At 46.4% G+C, this 20240-nt stretch overlaps 1 protein-coding gene across 4 annotated transcripts in view; it reads left to right on the top strand.

Moving 5' to 3' along the window:
- Positions 1 to 20240, top strand: part of MCTP1 (multiple C2 and transmembrane domain containing 1) — a 1810807-nt gene that overhangs the window by 1573936 nt on the left and 216631 nt on the right. For all 4 annotated transcript variants that reach the window (XM_063964020.1, XM_063964019.1, XM_063964022.1 and 1 more), the window contains one exon: positions 9505 to 9558. In XM_063964020.1, coding sequence (XP_063820090.1) covers positions 9505 to 9558 — 54 coding nt within the window. The remainder of the gene's footprint in view (positions 1 to 9504; positions 9559 to 20240) is intronic.

Here is a 20240-nt window from a genome sequence, read left to right as displayed (position 1 = left end):
TGGCAATAAGCAGGAATAAATTAGGCACATAAATGAGTTTGAAACTATTATCAGAAGTTTCTGATGAAGGATTAAAAGTCTGCAAGCTCAATCTCTGGTGGGGACCCATGTTGTATGCAATATATCATAAGTCCACTAAGTGCCGCCTATATAATGTACTTGTGTTACCCTGTATTGGACTCGGAAGTCATCGTGGCAGCTGTTCATCTTTACCATATGAGAGTGCCGTCCCCATTGTATGCTATATATACACATCAGTAGCAATGTGATGAAATCAAACCGCTTCACAAGACTGCACTATGGGGGTAATTCTGAGTTGATCGCAGCAGGAATTTTGGTAGCAGTTGGGCAAAACCACGTGCACTGCAGGGGAGGCAGATATAACATGTGCAGAGAGAGATAGATTTGGGTGTGGTGAGTTCAATCTGCAATCTAAATTGCAGTGTAAAAATAAAGCAGCCAGTATTTACCCTGCACAGAAACAAAATAACCCACCCAAATCTAACTCTCTCTGCAAATGTTATATCTGCCTCCCCTGCAGTGCACATGGTTTTGCCCAAGTGCTAAAAAATTTCCTGCTGCAATCAACTTGGAATTAGCCCCTATATCTAGTGTAACCGTATCACCAGAGAGGGCGCTTGTGAACAGCCAGGTTGGCTCAGCAGTGGAGTAGGGCAGAAAATGATGCATTGAAGGGGGGCGGGGTGGGGGATGGAACGCGGGCATGGTGACTGCGATTGCGTCATTGTGGCCACACCCCCTGCTCTGCAATACTGAGATTACCTGCATTATACTGCATGGGTGTGGCTACGATGACGCAATTCAGCCAGGGTCACATCATCGACTGCCCAGACTGCCCACTTTACTCTCTAAGTGGGTGGCTGGGCAGGGGGATACCCGAAAAGTCAGGAGACTTGCCTGTTTTTCCAGGGAGGCGGGAGGGCCACCCAATTTTCAGGAGCCTCCCGGCCTTTCCAGGAGAGTAGGCAAGTATGGTCACAGTCCACGCACAGCTTTTTAAGTAAATAAATGAAAAAGTGATTTACAATCAGTATGAAATAAGGAAACAAAAATAATAAACAACCTAGCCCCCATTCAGGGCAACTAACTCACTTCGTGAACCCTCACGAATCTTGGGCATCTAGTCTGCAATAAAGTCTCTCAGACTCTTAAAGTATCTCACAGGTGTAGTAAGCCTGACCTGGCTTGACCTCTTGGTTCTCACTTCAAACAGGCTCCGGCCTACTCAGTCTCACTCTGCTTCCTGCAGAGTACCACAGGTTACTGCCTGGCTTGGCACGCTGCTACCGCTCCACAGATCAAAGTGTCAGAATCTAAGGATGTTCCTGCCTCCTTGCAGGTATGAGTCCTGGTCACCTGGCCTGCTTCAGTATGACTGCAGCCCTACCTGGACTATCTGCTCTAGTTCCACCTGGGCTCTGTGCAAAGGGTGTTGGTGTGGTGTGGTGTCTTTTTTGCACAAATGTGTGTCTCAGACGCAATGTGATGAAATCAAACCGTTTCACGAGACTGCACTGTATATTACTTGTATATCTGTGTGCGCCTGAATCTGCATATTGAAGTACAATGGAATTTGGCGTGAAGAAAAGACATGGTTGCTGCATTGGGTTGGGTATGGGTGACCGGCACTTGGGATCCTGCCAGTCACCATACCGACGCCGGGATCCCCTGGGTCGGAATGGCGGGGGGGGGGGGGGGGGGGGGGGGGGCAAGCACACTCTCCATGCTTCTCTAGGTGTGGTCACACACCCTTTTTGTTCTTTGTGTGGGCGGATCCCTCCTGCTCCACACAGACTCAGCTGTTCACCAGCGCCCTCTCTGGTGATACTGACACAATAGGTTTATTGAAGAAAGAATCTTTATTAAGTTTTACATTCTATCAATTACTTATGTGTTATTCTCAGACCTGTGCTTAGTACTGCCCTGGAATATGTGCTGGCAGGGTCACCAATTCATGTTCTCTGTCAGGCTTCATCTCCTGCATTGGCATAATCCATGTTTCTCTAACGTCCTAGTGGATGCTGGGAACTCCGTAAGGACCATGGGGAATAGCGGGCTCCGAAGGAGGCTGGGCACTCTAGAAAGATCTTAGACTACCTGGTGTGCACTGGCTCCTCCCACTATGACCCTCCTCCAAGCCTCAGTTAGATTTCGTGCCCGGCCGAGGTTGGATGCACACTAGGGGCTCTCCTGAGCTCTTAGAAAGTTATAGTCTTAGAATTTGTTATTTTCAGTGAGACCTGCTGGCAACAGGCTCACTGCAGCGAGGGACTAAGGGGAGAAGAAGCGAACTCGCCTGCTTGCAGCCGGATTGGGCTTCTTAGGCTACTGGACACCATTAGCTCCAGAGGGATCGACCGCAGGCCCAGCCTTGATGTTCGGTCCCGGAGCCGCGCCGCCGTCCCCCTTACAGAGCCAGAAGCAAGAAGATGGTCCGGAAAATCGGCGGCATGAAGACTCTGTCTTCACCAAGGTAGCGCACAGCACTGCAGCTGTGCGCCATTGCTCCTCTCACACACTTCACACTCCGGTCACTGAGGGTGCAGGGCGCTGGGGGGGGCGCCCTGAGGCAGCAATAAAAACACCTTGGCTGGCTAAAATACCTTAATATATGGCCCCAGGGGCTATATATGAGGTAAATACCCCTGCCAGAATTCCATAAAAAACGGGAGAATAGGCCGCGAAAAAGGGGCGGAGCCTATCTCCTCAGCACACTGGCGCCATTTTTCCCTCACAGCTCGGCTGGAGGGAAGCTCCCTGGCTCTTCCCTGCAATTCTACAGTACAGTAAGAGGGAAAAGAGAGGGGGGGCATTAAAATTGGCACTGTATACAGTATATTATATAAAAGCTATTAGGGACATAACTCAGTTAGTCCCTGTATATATATAGCGCTCTGGTGTGTGCTGGCATACTCTTACTCTGTCCCCCCAAAGGGCTATTGTGGGTCCTGTCCTCGTTTAGAGCATTCCCTGTGTGTCTGCGGTGTGTCGGTACGGCTGTGTCGACATGTTGAATGAGGAGGCTTATATGGTGACAGAACAGAGGCCGATATATGTGATGTCGCCCCCTGTGGGGCCGACACCAGAGTGGATGGATAGGTGAAAGGTATTAACCGACAGTGTCAACTCCTTACATAAAAGGGTGGATGACGTAACAGCTGTGGGACAGCCGGCTTCGCAGCCTGCGCCTGCCCAGGCGTCTCAAAGGCCATCAGGGGCTCAAAAACGCCCGCTCTCTCAGATGGCAGACACAGATGTCGACACGGAGTCTGACTCCAGTGTCGACAAGGTGGAGACATATACACAATCCACTAGGAACATCCGTGACGTGATCCCGGCAATAAAAAATGTGTTATACATTTCTGACTTTAACCCAAGCACCTCTAAAAATGGGTTTTAGGTTTGGGGAGAAAAAACAGGCAGTGTTTTGTTCCCCCATCAGATGAATAAATGAAGTGTGTAAAAGCGTGGGTTCCCCCGTTAAGAAACTGGTAATTTATAAAAAGTTACTGATGGCGTACCCTTCCCGCCAGGTGGATAAGTTACGCTGGGAGATATCCCCTAGGGTGGATAAGGCGCTCACACGTTTGTCAAAAAAGGTGGCACTGCCGTCTTAGGATACGGCCACTTTAATAGGTACCTGTTGATAAAAAACAGGAGGCTATCCTGAAGTCTGTATTTACACACTCAGGTACTAGACTGAGACCTGCAGATAGTGCTGCTGCAGCGTGGTCGGTGACCCTGTCAAACAGGGATACTAGTTGGCAAACATAAAAACATATTAAAGACGTCGTCTTATATATGGGGGATGCACAGAGGGATATTTTGCCGACTGGCATCCAAAATAAATGTAATGTCCATTCTGTCAGGAGGATATTAGAGACCTGTCACTGGACAGGTGATGCTGACTTAAAAAGCGCATAGAGAGCCTTATAAGGGTGAGGAATTATTTGGGGATGGTCTCTGGGACCTCGTATCCACAGCAACTGCTGGGAAGAAATAATTTTACCTCAGGTTTCCTCACAGACAAAGGTACAGTCCTTTCGGCTTCAGAAAAGCAAGCGGGTCAAATGGCGCTTCCTTTCTGTACAGAGACAAGGGTAGAGGGAAAAAAGCTGCACCAGTCAGCCTGTTCCCAGAATCAAGATTCTTCCCCCGCCTCCTGTGAGGCCACACCATGACGCGGGTGCTCCACAGGTGTAGCCAGGTACGGTGGGGGGCCGTCTCAAAAATTTCAGCAATTAGTGGGCTCGCTCACAGGTGGATCCCTGTTTCTTTCAAGTAGTATTTCAGGGGTACAAGCTGGAATTCGAGATGTCTCCCCCCAGCCGTTTCCTAAAATATGCCTTGCTGACAACTCCCTCAGGCAGGGAGGCTGTGCTAGAGGCAATTAATAAGCGGTATTCCCAGCAGGTAATACTCAAGGTGCCCCTACTTCAACAAGGACGGGGTTACTATTCCACACGGGTTGGGGTACCGAAACCGCATGGTTCGGTGTGACCCATTTTATATTTAAAATCCTTGAACACAAAAATTCAAGTTCAAGATGGAATCGCTCAGGGCGGTTATTCCAAGCCTGGACGAGGGGGATTACATGGTATCCTGGGACATCAAGGATGCTTACCTGCATGTCCCCATTTACCATCCTCGCCAGGAGTACCTCAGATTGTGGTACAGGATTACCATTACCAAGTCCAGACACTGCCGTTTGGACTGTATATGGCACCGAGGGTGTTTTATCAAGGTAATGGCCGAAATGTTGATACTCCTTCAAAAAAAGGGAGTTGTAATTATCCCGTACTTGGACAATCTCGTTATAAGGGCGAGGTCCAAGGAGCAGTTGGTAGTCGGGGTAGCACTATTTTGGAAAGTGCTACAACAGCATGGTTGGATTCTAAACAGTCCAAAGTCACAGCTGGTTCCTATGACACGTCTACTGTTCCTGGGGATGGTTCTGGACATAAACCAGAAATAGTGTTTCTCCCGGAGGAGAAAGCCAAGGAGTTGTCATCTCTAGTCAGAGACCTCCTGAAGCCAAAATAGGTAGCGGTGCATCATTGCACGCGAGTCCTGGGAAAAATGGTAGCTTCCTACGAAGCAATCCCATTAGGCAGGTTCCATACAAGAACTTTTCAGAGGGACCTGTTGGACAAGTGGTCCGGATCGCATCTTCCGATGCATAGGCTGATAACCCTGTCTCCAAGGACCAGGGTATCTCTACTGTGGTGGCTGCAGAGTGCCCATCTTCAAGAGGGCCGCAGGTTCGGCATACAGGACTAGGTCCTAGTGACCATGGATTCCAGCCTTTGAGGCTGGGAGGCAGTCACACAGGGAAGAAATTTCCAGGGACTTTGGTCAAGTCAGGTTATTTCCATACACATAAATATTCTGGACCTGAGGGCCATTTACAATGCCCTGAGGCCGGCAAGGCCTCTGCTTCAAAACCAGCCGGTACTGATCCAATCAGACAACATCACGGCAGTCGCCCATGTAAACCAACAGGGCGGCACAAGAAGCAGGATGGCGATGGCAGAAGCCACAAGGATTCTCCGATAGGCGGAAAATCATGTGTTAGCACTGTCAGCAGTGTTCATTCCCGGAGTGGACAACTGGGAAGCAGATCTTCTCAACAGACACGACCTCCACCCGGGAGAATGGGGACTTCCTCCAGAAGTCTTCCAATAGGATTGTACACCATTGGGAAAGGCCACAGGTGGACATGATGGCGTCCCGCCTCAACAAAAAGCTATAAAAGATATTGCACCGGGTCAAGGGACCCTCAGGCGATAGCTATGGACGCTCTGGTAACACCGTGGGTGTACCAGTCGGTTTATGTGTTCTCCCCTCTGCCTCTCATACCAAAGGTACTGAGAATAATAAGAAGGCGAGGAGTAAGAACGATACTCGTGGATGGCCAAGAAGAGCTTGGTACCCAGAACTTCAAGAATTTATATCAGAGGACCCATGGCCTCTGCCACTAAGACAGGACCTGCGGCAGCAGGGGCCCTGTCTGTTCCAAGACTTACCGCGGCTGCGTTTGTCGGCATGGCGGTTGAACGCCGGATCCTGAAGGAAAAGGGCATTCCGGAGGAAGTCATTCCTACGCTTACTAAAGCCAGGAAAGAGGTTACAGCAACTCATTATCACCGCATATGGCAAAAATATGTTGCATGGTGTGAGGCCGAAAGGGCTCCAACAGAGGAATTTCAACTAGGTCGATTTCTGCATTTCCTGCAAGCAGGAGTGACTATGGGCCTTAAATTGGGTTCCATTAAGGTACAGATCTCGGCTCTGTCGATTTTCTTTCAAAAAGAACTAGCTTCAGTACCTGAAGTTCAGACATTTATAAAAGGAGTGCTGCAGAGTCAGCCCCCGTTTGTGCCTCCTGTGGCACCTTGGGATCTCAACGTGGTGTTGAGTTTCTTAAAATCACATTGGTTTGAACCACTAAAAACCGTGGATCTGAAATATCTCACGTGGAAGGTGGTTATGTTATTGGCCTTGGCTTCTGCCAGGCGAGTATCAAAGTTGGCGGCTTTGTCTTGTAAAAGCCCTTATTTGAATTTCCATATGGATAGGGCAGAATTGAGGACTCGTCCCCAGTTTCTCCCAAAGGTGGTGTCAGCGTTTCACCTGAACCAGCCTATTGTGGTGCCTAGGCTACTAGGGACTTGGAGGACTCCAAGTTGCTAGACGTTGTCAGGGCACTGAAAATATATGTTTCCAGAACGGCTAGAGTCAGAAAATCTGACTCGCTGTTTATCCTATATGCACCTAACAAGCTGGGTGCTCCTGCTTCTAAGCAGACTATTGCTCGTTGGATTTGTAGTACAATTCAGCTTGCACATACTGTGGCAGGCCTGCCACAGCCAAAATCTGTCAATGCCCATTCCACAAGGAAGGTGGGCTCGTCTTGGGCGGCTGCCCGAGAGGTCTCGGCTTTACAACTTTGCCGAGCAGCTACTTGGTCAGGGGCAAACACGTTTGCAAAATTCTACAAATTTGATACCCTGGCTGAGGAGGACCTGGAGTTCTCTCATTCAGTGCTGCAGAGTCATCCGCACTCTCCCGCCCGTTTGGGAGCTTTGGTATAATCCCCATGGTCCTTACGGAGTTCCCAGCATCCACTAGGACGTTAGAGAAAATAAGAATTTACTCACCGGTAATTCTATTTCTCGTAGTCCGTAGTGGATGCTGGGCGCCCATCCCAAGTGCGGTTTATCTGCAATACTTGTACATAGTTATTGTTAACTAAATCGGGTTATTGTTGAGCCATCTGTTGAGAGGCTCTATTGTTTCATACTGTTAACTGTGTTTCATATCACGAGTTGTACGGTGTGATTGGTGTGGCTGGTATGAGTCTTACCCGGGATTCAAAATCCTTCCTTATTGTGTACGCTCGTCCGGGCACAGTACCTAACTGAGGCTTGGAGGAGGGTCATAGTGGGAGGAGCCAGTGCACACCAGGTAGTCTAAGATTTTTCTAGAGTGCCCAGCCTCCTTCGGAGCCCGCTATTCCCCATGGTCCTTACGGAGTTCCCAGCATCCACTACGGACTACGAGAAATAGAATTACCGGTGAGTAAATTCTTATTTAATTTAGTTGAAACATTTTATTCTGAAGTCATTTTCTTATCCATCAAAATCAAATTTTGATTTTTTTTTTCTTCTTTTCAGTAAAATATACACACCATCCAAGTTGTTAATTGTGTTACCTAATAAATCATATTACTCTTGTACAAGTTAGAAGAGCTGCAGAATAGTGTAGTAAGGATACAGTAGCCAGTCACCACCCGTATACTTACACGTGTCCTCTGCAGTGTCAGACACCTGACGCCAGTGAGTCACTCTGAGTGGTGTGGTGTGCATTTTTTACGCAAATGTGTGTCTCAGTTGCAATGTGATGAAATCAAAATGCTTCACAAGACTGTACTTGTATATCTGTGTGCGTCTGAATCTGTTTATTGAAGTACAATGGACCTTGGCATGAAGAAAAGCCATGGTTGCTGCATAGGGTTGGGTATGTGCGACCGGCGCTTGGGATCCCGCCAGTCACCATACTGACACCAGGATCCCGTGGATTAGAATGCCAGTGTAGGGGGAGGGGGGTCAAGCACACTTGCCATGCTGCGGGCTCGGTGGTGAGCTCCACTCTCCACAGGTTCTATTCCCACTCTATGGGGGACATGTACTAAGCAGTGATAAAAGTGGAGAAATGAGCCAGTGGAGAAGTTGTCCATGGCAACCAATCAGCTTCTCTGTATACTATTATAGTATGCAAATTATAAATGTTACGTCAATGCTAATTGGTTGCCATGGACAACTTCTCCACTTGCTCACTTCTCCACTTTTATCACTGCTTAGTAAATCTCCCCCTATGGGTGTTGTGGACACTCACAAGTGGAAACAGTCTCTGCTAGTCGGGATGCCAATTGTTGGGATTTTGATGCGGCGGGATGTAGGTGTCGGTATTGTGACTGGCGGTCTCCTGAGCGCCGGTCACATAACTACATCCCGCTGCATCATAGCACTTCAAATTGCACTTCATAGCTTCAGACTATCACACAGATATACAAGTGTCCAGCGGTGGCTGCTGTCTCTGGGCTGCAGCACCAACCAAAGACCTCAGGGGAGAGCCAGCCAGCACATATAAACATACATGTAAAGTTGTATGTAATATATGCGCTGGTTAACTGACCCATAAATCAGCAACCACAGCACGTACAGGACAAAGGAAGATAGCACTCATCCTGTCTGTCTTCAATAAGCCCACCCCCAGACTCCCATTGGCTGGTTTCATAGGAGTCTAGGGGCGGGCTTATTAAAGATACAATAGGCTGTGTGCTGTGTTCCTGTGTACCATGCGTGCTGCAGCTGCTGATCCTTGGGCAAGGCAGCCAAGCACATATATTACATGCAACTTTACATGCTTGTTTATATGTGCTGGACGGCTCCCCCTGCAGTCTTTGGTCGACGCTGCAGCCCAGGGGCAGCAGCCACTGCTGCAAGTGTCACATATCAAATTAATCAGTGCAGTCACTTTAAGCGGCAACTAAGATGCACATTTGCACAAAACGAGTTGCATGGGACCTTGTGCACCAAGAAGGGATATTTGGCGTGACAGCAGCAATAGTGCATGAGGACACATTTGTACTTCCCAAATATGAAATCATGACATAAAGCACTGAAAGAATATAAATCAGATTTTATTATACCTTTTAAATATGGTGACATCCATAGAACAGTTTTGTTATGTTTATGTTTTTGTTAAATTATACAAAAACCAAGATTGAAATAATGTATGGCCGAGCTGTGATTAGCTATTAGACCTGCAACTGTTGATCTCAAATATCTGGTCTTCTCTCACTTATTTCTCTTCTATTTTAGTCTAAAGACAGTTTCAGAAGCTAAAATGTTGCTGAAATTGCCATGCTTGAATTGCCAGAGTTCTGTAGCAATAATGTGTTGGTGTTTGTCTCCGTAGGTAGTGGAAGACATGCTAGAGGACGAGGATGAGGAGAATGACAAAGATGACAAGGTAATTATCCTTCTGTACACATGGGTACCTGAGGTTATCAGAATGTAAGCATGACATAGACAGAGGAAGCAAGATGTGGAATGTTGCAGCCCAGGACATTGGACAGCCTGTTTATCATTCTAACAATGCCGCTGTATGCTGCGGGAAGGGATGGAGACCTATAAATGCCTTTCTTTTTTGAGCTGGGTCAATTTTTTTTTTCTGCCAAGAACAAATATGATTCAGTTTGTACAGAACGTGATGGCTCTTTAGATGATAACTGTACTGACGGCTGTTTCTGAAGGACAAAACGGTGTCCTTCCTGAGAGTGCGCCAAGATGAGCAACAGTGGGGCTGATTATATACAGAGGTTATTTGTGCTGTTGACTATCTGTAAAGAAAGTACATGCACTGTGCACATAGTAGAAGTAGAGGTACAATACTGTATACTTACTGTACATCATTGTGTCTATAAGGGTGATATAATAGGAGATCTCTATCCATTAGTCTGTCATCAAAGCGCATCTATACACAGTGTACCTTTCACATACAGCCATGACAGCCTGCTTACTAGTTTATGTTAATAACACAATCTGCCTTTGTATACTAAGCATACTTACAGTACGTCCGCAGCCGTAGCTATCATCATTAGTATCGGCACTTACTGTACAGCAGCCTCATGCTGGGTGCACAAACATTCACAGATACAGAAGAGTTCCGTGCATTTACCACCAGCGGTGGCTTCCTACCTTTCCGGTCAGGTGGTCTGCATCATGTCTCAGGGTGATCTCTTGGGTCCCTGACCTCCTGGTAATTGATGGCTGATGTCACTGGGAGGCAGAGTTTAAGTCAGTTGATAGTGGGGGTGGGGCTTAAGCCAGGGGGTTGGGTTTAAGCCAGGCACTAGCAAACAGGCTTGGCTTCTAGGAACTGCATCGGCTGCAGCCCTTAGAAGAAAGGGTTGGCGTAATTGCAATGGAGTGGCTTCCCCTAGAAAGCACTCTCTCTTGTAGTCCATACTGGCAGTCCCAGTGGGACCCCAGGGACTGCCTCACTGTCTGCAATTAGCAGGGAAAGCTTCTTATGGGAATTTGCTGCCACTGCTTGGCAGTCCATGTGGTAGGCAGACTTTACTGGGGGTGCTGCAGTTCTGCAGTCCCTAGGTAAAATCCAACACTGGTTACCACCCAGAATACAAATTGTGCTCCATTGACGAACGTATCAATCCGTACGCACTATCTATCTACATCCGTGTGTGGATAGCTGATTTGACACATGCAGAAGCCAGTCACGTGTTCCATGTGCATTGCTTCTTTCATGCAAATCAACAGCAGCTATCATGAATACACCATGAATAAACAAAATCACCACTTCACTTTTTGCAACATTTAAACATACAGTAGTAAATATATGTGTAATTATTTGACTTCATAACATAGAGAATAAACACTGTATAGTGATGATGTATGATATTTGTTTGGAGACTGTTTGTCAGTTCCCTCTTTTCTGCGCTACACTTTCTTGTTCTCATTTTCTTTCCTTCTTTCACTCCTGTTAGTTGAAAAAAAGCTAAAACATGATGTAGTAGCAGCTGAACCAAATATGCCATTACCCACTGCTCCACTGCATGCACTGACACTCTGCTCTTGCAGCATAGCTTGCAGATGATGCTAATGGTGCTAGCAGGGTGGAACGAGGGTGCAGACATTATTTGTCATTTATACGTCAGTAACCTGCTGGATACAGTAATTTATTGTTCAGGAGAGGAGACCTTCTCTCGCATGGTGAGGAAACCATGGCACACTGGCAGATTCCTGGGCTTGAATGAGTGTCATGCATTTTCAGAAATGACCCTGTAAATCAGAGTGGTGAAGCACATTGCTGGTTATCTGGCGACATAGTGTAAAGATCTGGCCCTCCATGGGATTTCTGCGGTCCCCACAGTCCATAACACCCTTCATGGATTCAACTAAATTTTAGTTGGTTGTCTTTGTCCGTTTTACTATAAATTTCATAACTTCATATTGACATAAAAAGGGCTGCATACAGTACATATTATAACTACTTACAGAGCACTGTTGTACATAATCAAAGCAGGGACGTTCTGGAAATAATGGAACCAGAACTAATCACTATTTTCCTGACTTGTAGTTCCGAAATCAGCTTATGTAAAACACTTGAATTAAATACAGTATGCAGCCAGTATATATAAAACATGGAATCGGTGACATCATAGTGGAACACATGTAAAGCCAGGACACTGGGCTGAATGTTTGTGTGCATGGCAAACGTCACACAATTTTATAACCACAACACAAATAAGCCTTGTCCCCAAAGCAGTCATACAGTACATTCCCGATCAAATCAAAGCATCCCGCAACCGGCCAACCAATTCCAGCCAACCCGTCTCTGAGGTTTCCTGCCACGTCCCTCAGGGCTACCAAACTACTAGGGATAGTCCTGCATAAAGCTGGAACATTATAAGGCATGTCATGTCATGAAAGGATCTGTCATATCGCTATTTTGTTGTTTATTTAATGTAATTGCAACTTTGTAAAAATGTAACTTTCACCTAAAGCCTGTGGAGGAAATGGGATAACCCAATATTCAGTCCACAAAATAGCTGACTTCACAGTGTAGACCAGAGATTTTCAACCTTTTACAACTCGCGGCACACTGAACAAGATTTAAATATTGCCAAGGCACATTCAAATATAATGGTGATGCATGGTGCAGTTGCGTGTCCTAGGATGTCATGTCGCAGCTTCTCCATAGGTAACGCCTGAGCCACATCTGAGAAAGCCAGAAGAGCCCAACACTGCCCGGGCCCAAAATTAGAACTGACTCTGCAACCACTAAACCCACCAGTATTGATTGTTCCAGGGCCTCAGTAGCGGTAAAACACTGACGGGCCTTGCTGTGCTTCTATGGTGACACACCTGGAGACTGCTCAGGGCACACTAGTTTAAAAACACTGGTGTAGACAATAATCACACTTTAGAGATTATGGGGTCTATTCAATGCATGTCGGATCCTCTCCGACGGAGAGGATCCAACAATGCAGTATTCAATTTGCGGGCAAATCCGACTGGTTTTGCCCATGTTCGACAATGTCAGTCCGACTTTATAAAAAGTCGGATTGACATTGTCGGAAACGGGACTAAAACCTGTCGGATTTGGCCGCAAATCCGACAAAACATGTGGATCCGCGGCTAATCCGCCGATCCACGTGTTTTCCGACAAGTCGGTAAAATGGCAGGACCATTGAATAGGTTGAATCATGATTGGACCTAAAAAAGTCGGAAACTGCCGTCTTTCCAACTAGACGGCAGTTCCGACTTCAATTGAATAGACCCTTATATGTATTTTGTGATTAGATTATTATGATTTGTATTTCTTTTTATTGTTTATATGTTAAGTTACAGACTTCAAAATTTGAAATACATCCTTCTCGTTTTGTTATTTCACGGCGGATCTACCTGGCTGATTTGTGTAGGTCTAAAAGAGTTAAAATATTGGCTTCTTAGTCTGTGCTGACCAATTCAACCATTGTGTCAGAAAAAGAAAAAAAAAAACAGAGAAGAGAAGCAGAAGAAAGAAATACAAGCCTGTTTCCACAACTCATTGTGTCAGGATATGATAGCACTTGCATTAGTCGTCCTTGTGGGAATATGAAAACCAGAGGGAGGAAATTAGAGTGACCTTGTACCACAAAAGCAATGGATTGTGCTAGCAGGACTACTTTGCTGCACACAAGAGTGCAGTGATAAAGGTCTGGAACTGTCTGCTTTATTACAATACCCCCAAATCTCTCTGCTGCTAGAGGAGCCTTCAAAATGAGATGTTACAATGAAATTTTTGAAAAAGACTACTTATATTCATACAAGTACTGGCCGCATGTGTAGCATGTGTCATTTTTAGGTAGGATTGCCTTCTTTATATATCTCTTTTTTTCCCTGGTGTAAACTTTTACACTTACGCAGTTTCTAGTTATTCCTAAAACATGTAGATTATCCTTGGTCTTCTCATTTCCTTTGGTAACAGTGATATAGAGGGGATAGATAGATAGATAGATAGATAGATAGATAGATAGATAGATAGATAGATAGATAGATAGATACTGTAGATTAGATAGATAGACAGACAGACAGACAGATAGATAGATAGATAGATAGATAGATAGATAGATAGATAGATAGATAGATAGATAGATAGAATCTGAAATAAATATTAGATCGATAGATAATATATGTGATAAATATGAGATAGATTGAAAGTAAATTAAATAGATAGATAGATAGATAGATAGACAGGGTTCAGTATGATTTGCCGGCGGATGAAATACCGGCGGTCACAATACTGTTGCTGGCATCCTGCTATGTGAAAACCACCACTAACCCTCCCTTCTTGCAGCCTAAGCCTAACCTCCCCCGTTGGTGCCTAACTCTAACTACCGCCCCCCCCCCCCCCTCGCAGTCTAACCCATATCCTCCCCCTGCAGCCTAACCCCAGCCACCTGTCCGGTGACGCCCATACCTAACCCCCCCCCCCCCCCCACCACCACCACCACCACCAGTTCCTAACCCCAACCAGCCCACTACACTTCAGCCGGCATCTTAACCGCATCCCCATACATACATAGACATTTATGAGATAGGTAGATGGATAGTGAATGTGATGAATATGAGTTAGATAGATAGATAGATAGATAGATAGATGTGACCCATATACATAGAAATGCCATCAATAGATAGTATATGAGAAAAATATGAGAGAGATAGATATGACATAAAGTAGATACATACTGTAGATAGATATGAGCTAGAAAGATAGATAGTATATGAGATAAATATGAGATAGACAGCTAGTATATGATAGAAATATATACGACAGATGTTAGAGGGCAGTGCGTTGTTACCCTGCATCACTGCTGTGAATACCACTGTTAACATTCTGTGTTACCGCTGTTGCCAATAAACCTGCAAGCCTGGCTAATGTGTGGACTAACATGCATTTCACATTCCACTGGTACCTTTAGAAATCACCCAGGTTCCACCAGTAGGTCATAGCAATAGGTTATGGGCGGCCCAGCACCTCGAGTGTCAAGAATACAAAAAAGTCCTGCATTGAACCAATACGTCAAATGCACAGTGCAGCATCTGTATGAGCTTAGTAAAATTAACAGGCTCAGAAAATTACGCCACATGGAAATTCGATGTGGATGCATCTGAAGTGGGGAAAGTTATGGAAGATCACAAGTAATTCAGGTGAAAATTGAAATCCTGATGAAGTGGACCGAGACATTGGGACCACTGGCCTAACTGTGGTACAGCATGTGTATTCGATAATTCATGGGGAAATGTCAGCACATGAAAGGTGGCAGCATACAGTATGAAGATAAAGGTCTGATGAGAAGGATAAACCTGAAGCGTACACTGTATGGTACCAAACTGAGTGCATGCAGAGATATGAATGAATACATTGACAAGATGTTGTACATTTCCCAACAGTTGACATCTGTAGGTGTCCAGGTGGATGATGGTGAGGTTGCAATGGTGATGCTGTAGAATCTAATACCGGAATTGAATTATTTGCAGTGACTTTAGAATCCTGTGCAAATAAGCTATAAATGGAGTTTGTGAGGGCTAACTGCTGCAGTTTCAGAAATACATATAATCTGAGACACATACTGAGAGTTCTGCTTTACTCACAAAGGTCACTAAGCCAAAAGGCCTAAGTATAAGTATTTCATATGTCACACCGTGGGACATAAGGCCTCTGATTGCAGACTGAAATACTCAAGTGGCTCACAAATGAAAAGAAAGAAGTATTCTTTAAATGTTTTAAACAGTCACAGGAAGGTACAGGGAGTCGGGTGCTAGTAGGCATTTTATTTGCAATCAAGAATGGTTTACATCATTGAGCAGGTGTGACCCTATATCAGTCAGAGAGATTGGAGACAAGGGCCTTACAGACACAAAAGTCAGGACAATCATAGTTCACCTGAGAATAAAAGGTCAAACCATAGTCACAGACATCCAGGATGTGTTATTTGTGCCAAACTAATTGTCATAAGTGTCCTAGAAGACAAAGGATTGAAGGTCAAGTTTGTGGAGGGCAAGTGTGTTGTGCAGCATAAAAGAGGGACTGTAATAGCAACAGCAGTCCGGTGACAGCAACTGTATGTCCTAGACATCAGGCAGCGTTGTGTGATGATGGACTCTGATTGAAGCCAGTCTATAGAGGTGTGGCATAGGCTACTAGGGCATCTGGGGTATGGTAACATACAGAAACTCCTTGATGGGCTGGTGGTAGGAATAGCCATGAACAATTCAGGGAGACTGGCAAGTGAGAGCTGTATAAAGGGTAAACAAACCCTTCCCAAAGTCATCAACCAGAGCTGAGGCACTGCTAGCATTGGCGCATTGACACGTGCGGTCTGATGAAGGTGAAATCGATAAGTTGATACCAATATATCCTGACATTCAACGATGACTTCACAAGAATGACAAAAGTTCATCAAAATCAAAAGTAAAGTAATAAACAAAATGACAGACTACAAAAGTCTGGGGTAGACTCAAACTGTTCAGAAAATGAAGATCAGACAATGGATATGTGAAAATAAAAATGAAGCTGTCTTCTTGAATAAAATATGGCTTTGAACACTAGCTAACCATTGCATACCATACTTGCCTACTTTTGAAAAGTAGTTTCAGGGAGATTATAGGATCGCCATTGAGGGGTGTGTCATGTTCCACCCAAAGGGGCATGTCACACCAATAGAGGGAGGAAATCATGGTGCCGGTATTGCAGCCTTAGTATTTCACCGCTAGTCGGGATTCCGGCATCGGCATTGCAACGTCCAGGATCTGACCAGCGGCTTATTGACCGCTTCTCCTTCCTGTGCTTGGTGGCTGGCAGGCTGCAGGCAGTCAGTGCAGCCTGATGGACTCCGCAAAGGCCCATGGGAGGAGGAGCTGTTGCAGTTGCGCATGCGCAGCAGCCCTTCAGAGTCCAGCTCAGCAGCAGGCAATTTATAATTTTGGGGGCAGACACAAGTAAGTGGCCTGGCTTTTCTACCAACACACTGCGATGGGAAACAGGCGTGATTATAATCTCCGTAATGGGCCCTACACATTTGTCGATCCGACGCCGATCTGCCCGACGGCGGATACGGCCGACGGGCGACCAGGCAGCGGGGGGGGTGGGGGGCAGTGATGGGGGGAGTGAAGTTTCTTCACTCCTCCCGTCACCTGGCTCCATAGCAGTGCAGGCAAATATGGACGATCTCGTCCATATTGGCCTGCATGCACAAGCGACGGGGCACCAGCGATGAACGAGAGCGGGGCCGCGCATCATTCATCGCTGGTGCCTCCACACTGAAAGATATGAACGGTATCTCGTTCATTAATCTTTCAGTAATATCGCCCAGTGTGTAGGGCCCATCAGACTGGGTTGTAAAGTAGAGACCCCCTACAAAATGCACTCACACTCTAGTGACCAATATACAATAAAGGACTATTATAATGACAAATAAACAGTGCAGGAACCATTCTAGTGACCAATATACAATACAAGGATCATTCTTGTTACTGATATATAAAATAGGAACTATTCTGCTGACCAATATCAATGCATGAACCATTTACTGCCTGATATACACTTTCAAGCAAAAATTTGTTTCATAAATATACAAACCTGACATAAAACAATCTATTCTACTTCTTGTTAAGGAGCAATAGGAAAGCAACCCAATTAGTGGTCCGGACTGCCAAACTCGGACATTTTTTAAAGCACCAATCATTTACAAGGCATGGTTTTGCATTGTAAATGATTGCCGCTTTACTAAAACGTCCAAGTTCGGCCGGCAACCCGCACCTCTGGCCAACTCAGACGAGATCACATCCAGCCCAGTACATCTTCATTAGGCTCATAGGCTATGTCTACAGCACAGTTAGTGATTTCATTGATAAGTCCAAAGGCTATGGAATTGCAAACATAAATAAATTGAAAACCTCATATGAGAAATGATAGGACACAGTTTATAGGCATTGTCAGCATATGTAACATGCAGTAAAAATGTAAAAAACAAACAATTACAGTAGTTTGTACTCATTTGACTTAGAGTTTAGCAGGTTACCAAACTTCTTTGTATCAGGCACCCTAATGTATCAGAATTGTTGGAGGCAGGCACTTGGCATCATTACGCACTGCCCCTTGGGAACTAATGCCATGATTTGAGGGGATCTGGAAGGGGCAGGGCTAAAATATTGACCCCGCCCCCTTCCCCACAGCCAGCATTAAATCAAGTAGGTAGATTAGTCCATCAGTGTGGGAGTGGGGAAAGAAAGGTGCAGGGAAAGAAGCAGCTGCAATCACTTATGTGTTTGGGAGAGCAAGTAACCGGGCTTAGGGGCTCATTCTGAACCGATCGCACCCTGTAGTTTATTGCAGCGGTGCGATCGGGTCAGAACTGCGCATGCACCCGCACCGCAGTGCGCTGGCGCATGGCAGACGACCGAAGGCCGTCGCTGCACTATTGATGATTGACAGGCAGAGGTGGTCGCTGGGCGGGCGGGGGGCAGAACGGCTGCGTTTGGCCCCCATTTCGTGGACGCGGTCCGGCCAATGCAGGCGTGGCCGGACCGTGTGGGGGGCGGGCCACAGCGGCTGCGTGACGTCACATGCAGCCACTGCGGGCTGGGGAGCAACGAGTAGCTCCCGGCCAGCACGCTAAAGCTGCGCTGGCCGGGAGCTACTCCTAAAGTGCAAAAGCATTGCTGCTGTGCAATGCTTTTGCACTTCTGCGGAGAGGGCCGGCACTGACATGCGGGGCGGGATAGCCCTGTGCTGGGCGTCCCCCCGCATGTCTATGGTCATGATCGTAGCCCTGCAAAATTTTGCAGGGCTACGATCAACTCGGAATCACCCCCTTAGTGTACTGTAGAACTGCCACAGATTAGAATTACACTCCTTGCAGGCTGCCTAGTAACTGTCACTCACCCAAAGTGCTCTCTAACTCTCCGGGTTCTGCAGCACTATGCTTGGCCACTTGCTTTCACATAGACGTCACAATCACGCAGGCTGCGGCTCTCTCCTGTTGTAACTCAGCCTACAATGGGCGGTTCACTAGAGGATCTTTGGCCAATAACAGTGCAGCAGGGGCGGATTGGATCCGAAGCTCCGTGGATGTGTGCTGCATCATGCTACTGTATATAACTCATGATGAATGCTTCACCCCTCCGAGCGGTAGAAATTCTGCAGGTCGTCACTTGTGCAGGTTCCGCACCTGACACTTTAGGACTGCATGCGCAGTCTGCATTGACTGAGAGTACATGTGAAAAACCGGGAGAACGCAGAAGATTTGTGGAGCAGTGGTAGGGTAGGCAAGTATGTTGCATACACAGCAGAACAGAATGGTGTCAGTGAGTGAGCCAGCTGAAAAATTGTGGAGAGAGAGTGGCAGACTTTGCTGGGTGACACAGGCCAAGAATAGAGTTTGAGCAGAAGCACTGCATAGCTGAAGAATCCCATACTTGCCTACCCTCTCAAAAATCCATGTCGACCTTTTCATGTGTCGACCATTTTCATGTATCGACCATTAGTCATGTCGGTCATGTCAATGTCGACCAATAGTGGTCGACCTAATGACTGTCGACCTTAACATGGTCGACCATTCATATCGAAACCGAATTGTCAAAGAACATATCAGTCCGTCTGCTCTTACAATCTCCACTTGTGTGCATTTGCATGGTATAGCACATGTGCAGCCAGGGACGGACTGGGCCTCTTAATCAGCTCGAACAGCACATGCTCAAACAGTGGTCAGGGTCACAGCTTAAGGGGTGTGCCACAAGTCAAGGGGACCTGGCCTAGCAGCACCCCCCCGTGTCTTTCTGTATGCAAGCGGCCGAGCAGAGCGATGGGAAGCTGCACTGCTCGGCCAGCCCAGGTTTCTCTGTGTCCGGGGTCCCTGTATGCGGGCAGCAGAGCAGAGCGCCTGGAGGCTGCGCTGCTTTGCCAGCCCATCTCTGTGTGGCCGGACTGGCCCTTCTGGCATTTGCCAGAAGTGCCAAATGGGCAGTACGGCCCTGTGTGCAGTCTGCAATTGCTTTCTATGGGGCATGCACAGTTTGTAGATATCTGCTGGATACTGTACAGTATGTCAGGATTTGTATGACCAAGAGATTTCCTCATACATGACTACTCTTCTGGAACATGGATCCAGGGCTGCTGAGAGCTGAACGTGGCCCGGGTACAGAGGGAGCACATGCCTAAGTCTGGCTGGCAAAGTGGCTCCCCTGCCTAGATCCAGCCACATACTCAGTGAACTGGGTGACCTGGAGCCTTAATCATGCACTTTGGGCCTCTCCTGGCATCTATTAAGGAGACCTGGTAATATTCCACATCTCTGTCCTTATACTTTAATTGGATTTGTAAACTACTTTTTTTTGGGACTGTTTTAACCAGTTGACTGCTGGAGTAAAGCATGTATTTCCTGTCCCATATTGGACACGTTACACGTGTGATAAATACTGTGGAGTGGTCCAAAAGATGTCTGTTACTGTATGTATTTAATTTGCTGCAGTATGTGTGGGGAGCTGCTTTGCAGTGCTATTGTATTCACTTTCATAACCTGTGTTATACACAAATGAGCCAATAAAACATTGCAGACATGTCAGAGTGTTTGTAAGTGGCAGTAT

This window comes from Pseudophryne corroboree, chromosome 1, assembly GCF_028390025.1.
Source record: "Pseudophryne corroboree isolate aPseCor3 chromosome 1, aPseCor3.hap2, whole genome shotgun sequence".
Taxonomy (NCBI): domain Eukaryota; kingdom Metazoa; phylum Chordata; class Amphibia; order Anura; family Myobatrachidae; genus Pseudophryne; species Pseudophryne corroboree.
Note: the sequence above shows the minus strand (reverse complement) of the source record. Positions and strands in the feature narration are given on the sequence as shown.